Source organism: Clytia hemisphaerica, unplaced genomic scaffold (genome assembly GCF_902728285.1).
Source record: "Clytia hemisphaerica strain Z4C2 unplaced genomic scaffold, Clytia hemisphaerica genome assembly, whole genome shotgun sequence".
Classification (NCBI taxonomy): Eukaryota; Metazoa; Cnidaria; class Hydrozoa; order Leptothecata; family Clytiidae; genus Clytia; species Clytia hemisphaerica.
Window position 1 is genome coordinate 615,320 of NW_027104602.1, and position 12,264 is coordinate 627,583.

Below are 12,264 nucleotides of genomic sequence, written 5' to 3' on the forward strand. Positions count from 1 at the left end.
TGCTAGAAGGCGTAGAAATAAAACTGATATTTTGCAGGTTAAGGGGATACGGCCTGCCTGACGAAGAAAGCCAAATCATCTTCGATGAAAGTAGAGCTTGATGTTCTCTATAAGGTCATGGCTTTGAGGTAACTTCTCTTTTTTTCCGCCATTTTACTTTCCTTATAACAGTAGCTTGCCTCAAAATAAGAATTTCTAATTAAAAACCGGCAGTAGTGAGCGTTTCGGGAAGTAAAAGCTGATAAAACTATGCTAAATCACTGTAACGTAGCCATAACTTCAGTTAAAAGCATCGAAATGTTGTGTAGTTGTCTTTAAAAGGGCTAAGAAATGATCGAATGGTAATTTAAAGTTTGTTAGAGCTGGTTTCCATCCTAAAAATTTAGGTTTTTGAGGAAACTTCTCAAAAGAAAAACATCTGAACTCAGGCAATTGCGCTGTATCCCTGATGCCTGATAATGAAAACCACGGATTGCTTTCCTCTATTGTCTATCAGAAAGTATCAATGTTTCCAGTAGTTAGAAATCAAATTTTGCACACCTTAATACTTTTCTATGGGTCCAATGGGCCCAAAAATCAATAAAATCCACTAAAATGGGCAATTTTACCCCCTGGTTTGTCCAGTTGCACTCTGAATGTGATAGTTTCAAGTCAGCATTGTAATTTTCTAGTGTATATTACACAAAGATCAAGTTAAAACTATTTTCGAAAATATTTTAGGCGATATGAGCAGTGAAAATTGCTCAAATTATGTAAAAATTCAATAAAATGGGCATTTTTACCCCCTGAAGCGTCGAAAATGATACTAAATACAGTTGACAAGAAATCTTTCTGGTGTATTGCATTAAGATTTATCATAACACAAAGTTTGTGCCTCATTAAAAATTGTTTTAGTTGGTCCCAGTCTTATAAAGTGTCAAAATTCAGTGAAAATACCCAATTTTTCCCTATTTTCCCCCAGGTAAACCCCTAAAAATATTTTTTCGCTAAAATCTTTTGCCAATGATGATCACCAATCTATCTTGAAACTTTTGGTAAAGTTTCAAAGCAATTGGTCAATTTATTCAAGAGATATAGCAAATTATATCATACATGGAAAGATATTTTTCTTAACAAATCCTTACAAAGGGTAAAAAGTACCCCCTAAATTTGGGCCTAGTATGAAAAATTGACCAGGAATTGGCTTTGGGGACCGAGCATTTCTTAAACTAGGATAGTCGAGGATTCCAAAAATATATAGTTTATCCTGTAGAATTTTGGGTTAAGCAAAAGTGCTTATTTAAGGAGATATAGGATTTGGCTCCTGGACTAATTTTACAATAAAGATGTTAGGTTCGTAAAATTCAACTTTAACCTAACCTTGGAACCTCTGTGTCAAACACACGTACTTCTCCTCCCTTGGATCGAATTATCCAAAATATCGTACCCGATGTGAAAAATGCGCTAGAAATTTATCACAATTTGAAATAGCTCTTGCTTAACTCTAATTCATATTTTAAAACCCCAACTAGCCCGGAAGCCTGACGAGGAAAAACAGTTAACTGAATCCTATATATCCTGTCCATCCACTATTTCTCTCAGTTTGAAAAAAATTTAGCCTTATCTTTCGTTATCCTTTTCGCCAAAAAGGTTCTAAATTCAAGAAAGTTTTAAAATCAAAAACTAGGTAATCTTTGTATAAAAATACAAGAATGAAAAAAGTTCGGAAAAAAATAATATAGCCTTATATCTCTTTGGTTATCCTTTTTGCCAAAAAGGTTGTAAATTCAAGAAAGTTTTAAAATGAAAAACTAGGTAATCTAAAAAGTTCCGAAAAAACTATAGCCGTATCTCTTTCCTTATCCTTTTCGTCTTCAAAAAAGGTTCTAAATTCAAGAAAGTTTTAATATAAAAAACTAGGTGTTCCTTTACAAGATACAAGAATAGAAAGTTCGGGGAAAAAATCTGTGTTTCTAACGTTTCATCAATCTGTTGAAAATCACACTTAGTTTCGTTTTATCTCTGTAATGAATGGTATACATTTTCTGCAGCTTTCTTGATCTTTTGATATGCGCGTCGGGGTAAATTTGACAACTGCTCCCCCATCTTATACACTTTGTCTTGGATGAGTCCTTCGGTCTTAGACTTTTTCAATTCTTCATGAATTTCCTTAAAGATATGGCCATTATGTGGTAACTTTGTCAGCATTATTATTTTGGCATTAACGCTTTCGGGTACCAAACTGTGCTTTTGATTCTGCATTCTATCAGCATATTTTTGTTGTATCTTTTTCAAACCTTTAGCTAACATTTTCATCTTGTCACAGCTTTCGTTTAATTCAATCAACTGTAACAGAAGATTTTCATCTTCTCTAAGCTTTTGCAATAGACTAACGTATTTGCTTCGACGTTTGTCGTAAACCTGACAAAGCTCCTCCTGATCGAGACTCTTCTCACTGGAACTGAGCAAACATTTTCGTTTAGATGCCAGATCATGCAGCTCACTTACCATGGCAGTCTTCTCGAATTCATCAATCTCCCCCAACGTTTCAACTTTAAGTTTTCCCATCTTCGTAACCAATGATACCTTTTCGTCTATGGCTTTTAGTTTGTCTTTGTTTTGCTTGATGATGCCTTGCAATTTGACTAGGTCATTCTCGGAAAGCTCTTTAACTTTCTCTTGGCGCTCATCTTGGAGGCGTACCAAATCACCAAGATCTTGACTGACTTTCACCAGTTCTCTATCAATGCATTGCTTGACCAGCATTTCCTCTTTCAACAGACAATGATGGTTCAAGAACTGTGCAAAGAATACAAGGATATCGATGATGACTTCAAATTCAAGCTCAAGATCTTTCTTTCGTTGATTGATATCCTTGATCTCCAATGCAAAGACTTTATGAGCTTCGTTCAACTCGTAAGCAATGTGTATATGTTCATCCTTAGAATGATCACATATTCGACATTTCAGTGACCAGTCAAAAGCCTTGCATAGAAGCAACATCAACGAGCCAGGCTTGTCGTGTGAAACAAAGGGGACCAGACAATTATGGCAGCACACGTTGTGGTACATCTTCTTGACAATTTCTTTCCCCTCCTAAAAGGGATAAACAAGTTATAATACCCGAAAGCAATGCGTCAACCAGTGACGTGTCAATCAGGCGGAGTAGGCCCATACCATTGAGTTTAAATCGCCGAAGGGTTTAGAATTGAATTTCTTGGATTGGAAATAAAGCCATTTATTTCCCATTTGAATCACGTAACCCGCGTTGTTTTCTTACATACGCCAAATTTAAAGTAAAATCCATCGCTAGATTTCGAAAATATTGTTCAATCTCTTGAACCAATGAACGAAAACCCTTACAGTTTGTAAGGCATCATTTTTTATTGCTTGAGAAAGGTTGAAGATTCCTCTTTAGCCTTTTGCGCTTTAAACTCAAGGGGCTGCACCTTTTTTGAAACACTGTCAAGCAGGCAGATTAAAAATTTAAGAGAAACCACGTTCTTATTGCGACCGTAGTGCAGTGGGTAGATCATCCGGCTACGGTTCTCAAGGTTGTGGGTTCAACCCCCAGCTGGGTCATACCAAAGATTCTCAAAATGGTACTTGATGCCCCTCTGCTTGGGATCAAGGGTGTGTAGAGAAATCCAGGGAAAAAGAGTGGCGCCCTCCCCTTCCTTCGGGTAGATAGCTATCGAAAGAGGAGCCTTTGGGCTGCGACTGCGGTCGCAGACTTACTTACTTTAGATTTAAAGCAACTAATTGATAAATATGATTTAAAAACTATCGTTCGCTTTTTGTTGAGTAGACAAAATCGGTTATTATGGACTCTCAATGGACATATTTTAGAGAGTTATGAGCGAAAGGTTACCTCGAAGATACTTTGCTTCTTAAAGCAAGCTGGATTGTTGCACACTGTGATCGGCGTTCTTAGCTTCTTGTAGATTAGAACCTTCTCGTTGATTTCAATAAGATCAATACCATCAAGTGCTCCTCCACAACCTTCTTTTCGACCCTCTACTTCTTGGTCCTCCGCTCCTTCACCATTCTCTTCTCTGTCTGCTTCATCTATATTTGTTTCTTGAGTAAGAGGCTCCTCTTCCTCCTCTATAGCTTTTGCTCCTTCAAGATTCAAATTAGCATTTTCATCTTTTATTTCTTCATCAGCTCCTCCTTGGTCCTTCTTAGGATCGTCTTTGACTTTGATGACACTCCTTCCTGTCTGCTTAGCCAGATTATCATAGGTTTGGTTGACGAGGGCGTAATTTTCTTCATTGATTTTGCAGACGTAAACGAGAGGTGCAATCATCATTTTGATGATGGATTTACTGTCGTTAATGGCTATTATAGTGTCGGTTTTGTGAGCTGGTAATTGGTTGATATGGCCAAGCATATTAAGACAGTTTTTAACGGATTTGTCCCAGCAGTATTGCATTTTGCTTCGGCTGTCGGTTGGTTGGTAGTTATTGGCGGCAGTTGCAAGATAGCAGAAGGGTGAGTTATCGAAATAGAACACATTACTACGTTTAATTCGAAGATTCACCTTGCTCTTTAAGAAGTTTTTCAGTGCTGGAAGGTGTTGGATGTCATTGAAGTCGCAATTGTTCGAGTGAGTAAATGAAAAGATGACATTGCTTTTTGCTGATTCGTCAAGTTGGCTGAATAGAGTCTTAAGAGATGTAGCAAATCCTGGATCAAGCTTCTCTTGTCCTGGTCTCAATAGGATGATAAATGCATTAATGTGAGGGTATTGACCAAGTTGGTTAAGAATGAGATTGATATTCTTTTTATCTTGAGCTTCTGAAAGGGTGGTATCGCCACCAGGGGCGGTAGAACAGAAGCCAGGCGTATCAATCAAAGTAATACTGTACTTTTCATCCTTAGGCTCTAATCGATGAGCCATCGGAAGCATTGTTGCTGATACACCAGTGTTTCCTTCTCGATATTCTTGGTTAACATTCTCTTGATGTTTGTCACCGATTTCGATATCGACCAAACAACCGAAACCATCATCATCATCGTCATCATCGTCCTCTGTATTGACCACGTCATCAGCCTCTTCGTGATAATGTTTAAACCTAGAACAAAATTTAAAACTTGGCACTATTATCAAGCTCTAGTCCGGGGGTACTAGATTTGCGAGGTGACGGGTATGTCACAATGTTTGTCGATTTTCACTCGATTTTTGTCCAAATTTTAAGCCTCAAAGCCTTAAAATGTTCTGAACGTGTTCTTTGTATTTTGGTCACCGACGCCTTATTTTTATATATTCTGTTCTACATAATACTAAGTGGGAAAACATTTAGGTTCCGTAGTATCTTAAGTGGGACGTAAGCGCGTGTGATTAGTTCGAAAGTAGATAGCATTTTGTAACTTATTGGAGAGGGGACTCGCGAATTAGGCCAGGTAAAAGTTTTCATGCCAAAAAACCTGCCGTTGTAATATCTGTCTCAATATAATATACACCGGAGACAAAAAAAGCTGTGATTTTTTAGAGAATTTGAAATGAATAGTGGTTTTGTGCTTGTTGAAAAGATATTCAAGAGTGGAATATTACCAATAGAAAAAGCTTAAAAAGTTTGTAAAATGAAAATAAAAAATGGAGAAGAAAAAAATTAACTTCGTGAATAACTCTCCTGTAATTTCCATTTTCATAACAGTGGTTCTTTGATCTTAGAATGTCATCTCTGCTGAAGAAATTGTTCAAATATATTATTTCAAAAGATATCCCAAGTATATCACTAATTGACTTTAAAAATCACCACAAAACAACAAAAAGGAGCCAAATTTTTAGTCCACCAGGCAGTAGATTTAAGATATTTTATATTTTTTGATTGAATAAATATCTTTTGAACATTTTTCACAGTGATAACCCTCTAAGATTGAAGATTTCTTAATATGAAATTTAAGATCGTATATGACAATCCTGAGAAGTTCTCAAATGTACTTGAAAAAAGAATCTATGGATTGTAGTTGAAAATGGACTATTAATTTGTTTTAATGATGTTGAAGTACTTTCTCTACCTTCTAGTGCCAATTTTCACTATTCGACACTTCACTTTATTAAAATTCAACCATTGCAATCTCAGGGATATTCTTAAACTATTCTTATTTCAGGAATATTTTGCCCTCCCCCTTGCTCTTATAAAATTGTTATGAAAATAGTATTAACCAACCTAGAATAAACTGGTGCATAGACTGGACCCTCTCTCACTGCTGAATCAAACGATGGATGTAGAAGATAATTGAAAAAAGAATTGATCCAGCTTGATTTGCCAACGCCGCTTCGTCCGATCAAGACAATGTTCATATCTTTGGTTCGATCAAGACCAAACGCCAAATCTTCAACTGATTGCATCTCAGCTGAAATAAATAATATTATTCTATACCTGTAGGCAAAAACAGCCATTGAATAATTCCTGATATACCATGGCTATTATACCACGGTGGAATTTTTTTTTAAATCTTGCTTTCAAAGTTTGATTTTTTTGTCGCTCTTGTTGTTATCAAAGAAATTCATTAAAATAAATCTATTGTTAATTTCATGAACAAATCTTATGACTCACAGTAATTTAAGAAAATCAATAAATAAGAAAAACATTCGAACTTTCGATTACGGGAGTGTTTTATGCGAATCGTTCGACTATTTACATAACTCGTGTTTTGTTTTTGGCTTAAGGTATATAATAAAACATATATTCAATAAGTTTTAGTTGGTTATTGGTTTTATTAACCCTCGGTGATGTATATTACATCACCTCGGGTTAATAGATCTCAATAACCAACGTAACTTTTACCTATTGAATATCTGCTTAGTAAAATTGATATTTATGAAAGCTGAGAGCTAAAAGTCAAGGATTCTTCCAATAAATGTGTTTTAAAAGAGTGATTATGCATCCGGGTGGGGGTACTTAGGCAAATGGATGATACCGGGTTAGTCGGAGCCATAAGGATTCCTTTTTCACATCCTTGAAAGTCCCTCAAAGGGATACAAAATCATTAAAAAGCAGCAATTGAGTCTTTGTAAGGGTTCCAAAATTACCAAATTCGAAAATCGACTCCCTCCGAGGGTCATAAATTTTGGCGAAATCGTCTCTTTACGGGTGGCAAGAACGTCAAAAAATGGACAATTATTTTCAAAAGTCAGTCTCTCTAAGGCTCGATTTTAGAATTTTGACTCGGACACACCCGTAATTTCACAAAGCTAGTACTGCCTCCCGATATGCATATCATACTCAAGCCAAAGGAGAATAATTTAAAAAAACTACAAAAAAATTACCAATGTTTATTAAATCACCCCCCCCCCCAACAAAGGAAGTATTCACGACTCCATCTACACGTAAAGATGATTCTGCAAAGAATCAATTTGAGATGTCATCTTACCTTCCTCGTGGTATACATGCTGATATTCCATCATCTTTATTTATTGCGATCCGTAGGTTTTAACAATTTATAATTCAGTACAACATGACCTTGTACTCTAGAAATGAATACATTCGAAAATTATTAAAAGCTTGGAGAAAATTATTTTGTCCACTATTCTTAATTCTCTACCAAAATTACCATAATTTGGAACTACATTCTTTTCTGGTGTACAAAATCAGAAGTACACGTTTTTTTCTTTATTAGAACCCAGTTTATAAGAACATTTAGGCTGAAATTCGTCGAAAAATTAAGAACATCGTAAGAACATGCCCAGCCTCAGTTTAGAAAAAAATGACAAGAAACTACAATTGTTTCCTCTTTTCAAGCAGTTTTAACCAAACTTAGGGATGCATTTTCTAAAATCGAGAGTCAAATATTGTCCAAATTTTACCAACTTTAAGTGCTCTCTATTTTGCATGATGTTGTCGATTTAAAGTAGTCCGAAAAATTAAGAACGCATTTAAGAACATTTTAGGCTAAAAATTGCTAAAAAAATAAGCACATCCAGGCTCAGCCAAATTTTAGGTTTTAGGTTCTAATAAAAAAAAACGTGTATAGCATAACTTTCTACCAAATTTCTAAAGTATGTATTATTTACAGCAATTAACTTACTTGATTTTCTTAGTAAAATCATTTATTGCTCCGGCCTACTCTCTTCCGACAGCAACAACGGTCAAGACATTTTTTGTTTGTTTATCTAATCCGATGATCTATTCCGATTTAACAAAAACGGATCACTGATTCCGATAATACTGTGATTTGATTGGCCGAAAGTATTTAGAAAAAGATGGCTGCCGAAAGTGGACTAGCTGACTGTGTAGCAAATACTGGCAAATCTCAGTGAAAATTGATCATTTTCATCATTATTCATGATGTTTTGGACATGATTTATGAGAAGTTTGATGCATACTCTTAGGTGCCAAATAAACGGGAGGGGGGTTGGAAAATTTTCCAAATTTTAATAAACGGGGGGGGGGGGGACCTAATTGCCGGGGGGGGTTGGAAATTGTACTTCTGAAAACCCAAAAATAAGGTAAATATAGGCTAAAATCAGGCTTTCTGGACAAAATAAGGGGACTTCTTTTTTGCCAACTGACAATATTCTTAAAAATTAATAAATGGGGGGGGGTCCTAATAAGGTCCGGGGTACCGTGAAAAGCACAGCTCAAAATCATATATTTACGCTGTGCCGACGAATCGAGATTCTATTCATCGCGCAATCAGCGAAGACAAAAGTAACCATGACGACCATCCAAGATCTTGGATGAGCGTCATAGTCGATATTTTTATTCCCGTCGTTGAAAACACAACTTACAAAAAGTCATCAATGCTTTGTAAAAAGAGTCAATGATAGAGAATCATAACATAAAGTCTGTCTATTATTTCGATTCAATTAAAGTGACATTTCCATAATTAAAAAGTTTAGTAATTACTGTTATACATTTGGGGATCATGTAAAAGATTTCTTTCGAAATAAACTCATTTCAATTACCCTTGGAGGTTTCTGGGGAATTCGTAAATAGTAAACTGCATACTGATACAGCCTGCTAGACATTAATATGGTAAAATTTGCTCTTCATCTTTGATTTTTTCTACAGTGATTAGATTGACACATGCGCGATAAAATTTCTATTATTTGTCTTCAGAGGTTACTATTTTCTTTGAAAACTTAACCTCTGATACTCAGGGTAGGTCCGGGGGGGTTGGAAATTTTTCGAAAAATTAACAAGCGGGGGGCCCGTTTATTTGGCACATAAGAGTACTGACTCTCTAACAATGTGGAAAGACTTTGGAGAAATTTTGGCCATGAATCTGTTTATAATGCATATAACTATGGCTAGACGCACAAAACCAAAAACTCTGTTTTTTCAAGATTGATGGAAACTTTTTGAGAGCAAACTATTAATATATTTGAGTTCAGTATACTACTTGTGTGTAAATTTGAGTAAGACTGGTGCATTTCTCATGATTTTATGCTGTAAAAATGATCATATTTTGGACTTCGTCATTTTTCATGATGATATAATTGGTGGTCGTCCATTTTGGATTTTCAAACTTGATAATGAAACTTTCAAACACACAGCCATTGAAATTCAAAAGATAATACTAAATTACAATTACAGTGTAAATTTGAAAACGATCTGAGTAGTTTTTGTGGTGTTATGTATGGCTGAAAATGATCCTGTTTTGGACTTTGTTATTGTCGTATTCATCATCGGCTGGCGACCGTTCCTTTTGATTTTTCAAACCCAACACAGATTTTTTACAAACATATCACTATGAGAATTCAATAAAGGATACTGAAACACAGTTCCTGTGTAAGTTTTATAACAAGATTGGAGAAATTTTCACATTCAGACAGTGTTAGAATAATGAATATAGTATAGTATATAGTGTCAGAATAATGCTTAGCTAAAAGCCGTTGCCTCTAATTTAGGCTATTTTTCGGGCGCATCATGGCTTGGCTATTGGCTAGTTTAGAAAAATATAAATTTATAAGAACTTGGAAATATTGACTTCTAAACGTTTATCTCCTTTCGACCCAATTTTGTACTTTTAGTCGGGGAATGAGTTGGGAGGGGGTTGGGTTGGCACTTTAGGCAAAAAAATGGATGTGTAATCACTTAGAAGAGCTAAACTTCCAGCTGGTTTATTTATTCATTAAGCTCTACAATGAAATTATTACTTTGCTTTCTGATTATTACTTTGTGGGCAACGTTCTAACACAACTCAACAAAGTTATTCTTCAAATCTTTTAATCTTATAAGCCGGAGCTTCCAGGGCAGGTGGTTTATTTGTATTATACGAAACGAAGCCTTTCTCCTAAGAAAATCAAATAATTTACTACACAGACAATAAGACTTTTAATTAAGAGGAGAAAGTAATTTCTTGTAAAAGAGAAAGTAATTTTCCAAAGTCAGATCGGTTGAAAGTAAATTCCTCTATGTTTCTGTGATTCAGTTACAGTAGAATCTCTTCAGCTCGAACCTCTATGATTCAATAAATGTCCCCTTAACTGGAACAAGTTTTCTCGTCCTTTCAATTAATAATGCTATATAACCCAATCTCCATAACTGAAAATTTCCTTAACATGAACAAATAATTTTTGTTCATCGTACGGGTTTGAGTTCAACAGGCTCCACTATATAAGAATATACTTTATACTTTCGCTTTTATAAATAGGTACTTAAGCAAGCCTTTACACAATTCGTGACATTTATGTATTTATTGAGAAAAAGACGATAGCAACAAAATGCCAGAAAATAGAAACATTAAATTAGAGGGCTTCAAATTACACTCATAGCAATGACAAAAAACCGGGAATTATCATTGGTGAAAAATATGATCGACAGAGTTTTGTCAGAGTCTATTTTTACACTTATTACCAACATGTTTTACCAATAATGTTTTCAACGGACTAAGTAATTTTTGGGTATCTAAGTCGAAAATCGTATGGCATGTCGTGGAAATATTTTACCTTAATCCTAGACGATATGGCGGGAAAATATGGCGGTATGGCGCGGTATGGCGTTATAGCGGTATACGGAAAGAAAAACGGCGGGAGAGTTTCGAAGAATGGCAAATTATACCGACGGTAAAGGTAGCACTTCATTTTCCTTCGAAAATACAAAGGTAGTACTTCATTTTCCTTCGAAAATACAAAGGTAGCACTTCATTTTCCTTCGAAAATACAAAGGTAGTACTTCATTTTCCTTCGAAAATACAAAGGTAGCACTTCATTTTCCTTCGAAAATACAAAGAATGTATTAAATGTCCCTAAACTTTGACGCTGAAAATAAATTCATGATAGATGTTTGTGTTGACGTGTTGATTTGGATTTAAAGAGGTATGCCTTAAGTTGTCTCTATGACAACGAATATCATAATTCAATCAAAACAAACACGTTTCATATTTCTCATCTTAAGTTTAGGAGGGGAATTCCATCTTAACTTTAAACAAACCACAAGCTACAAAATTACTAAAATGTTTCTTTGTATACGTTATAGAACATCAGATTTGAAATGTGTGGTCCGTTGAGGGTTGGTTATTCAGAATTTCTCCCGTAGAACGCGTACGGCCTTCGGTTAGTCGTGCAGGGCTCGGTGTAACCCAAATACACTGCCCGACTCTAAGCCTTCATAGGATTGACCATACACCTACCTCTTTTCCACTCATCTTTTCATGTGAAGCCGTCTTCTAGCGCTTTTAGCTCGTTCCATCTGATTTTGTTGATTTTGAATTAGCTTTTTGGTTTTGTTTCAAATTCAAAGCCTTTAATAACATTAAAATCAATGCGTTGACCATGTTCATCGCTTCCGTGGCGCAATTGGTTAGCGCGTTCGGCTGTTAACCGAAAGGTTGGTGGTTCAAGCCCACCCGGGAGCGTAATTTTTTCTCACATATAATAGAGTAATTCTGTCTATTGTGACACCATCGAGTTTAAAATTTTTGACTCAAAGCCCTGAAGGTAGACCCGAAATTCCTGGGAAAATAAAAGCACAAACTCTTTTCGGCAAAAAAAAACCGTTTGCGAATTTTTTTCGGCTTTGGGGTTATTTCTTAGATAGTGATTCGTCTTAGACTATAGCATAGTCTACACTTTTTCTTGCCTAAGAAAGGCTGAAAATTACTCTCTAGACCCTTTGGGGCTTTGAATTCAATGTTGATAACCCAACTTACGACCAATCCCTTTGCATCCATTCTTTTATAGCTAAATAAGGACAAGATATAATAGATTTAAGGACAAATTTTAGGCTCAAATTACCGATAATAAAGCCGAGATATTTACTGGTTCTTATAACAAAAGAGTGTAACGCGGATTATATCTCCTTCTGACAGACACACTGGGAACTCTTCCCA

General features: G+C 35.6%; 1 protein-coding gene and 1 non-coding gene across 2 annotated transcripts; one reads left to right on the forward strand and one right to left on the reverse strand.

The window, feature by feature from the left end:
• Positions 1 to 1,852: 1,852 nt before the first annotated feature.
• On the reverse strand, positions 1,853 to 6,338 carry LOC136824172 (probable DNA double-strand break repair Rad50 ATPase). The gene is made up of 3 exons (XM_067080347.1): positions 6,156 to 6,338; positions 3,851 to 5,057; positions 1,853 to 3,075 (listed from the first exon to the last, which is right to left on the reverse strand). The coding sequence occupies exons 1-3, from the start codon at positions 6,335 to 6,337 to the stop codon at positions 1,996 to 1,998; spliced, it is 2,469 nt and encodes an 822-aa protein (XP_066936448.1). The 5' UTR covers position 6,338; the 3' UTR covers positions 1,853 to 1,995.
• Positions 6,339 to 11,716: 5,378 nt separating this feature from the next.
• Trnan-guu (transfer RNA asparagine (anticodon GUU)) lies at positions 11,717 to 11,790 on the forward strand. Its single transcript has one exon. It is a non-coding gene; the product is annotated as a tRNA-Asn (tRNA).
• Positions 11,791 to 12,264: the final 474 nt, after the last annotated feature.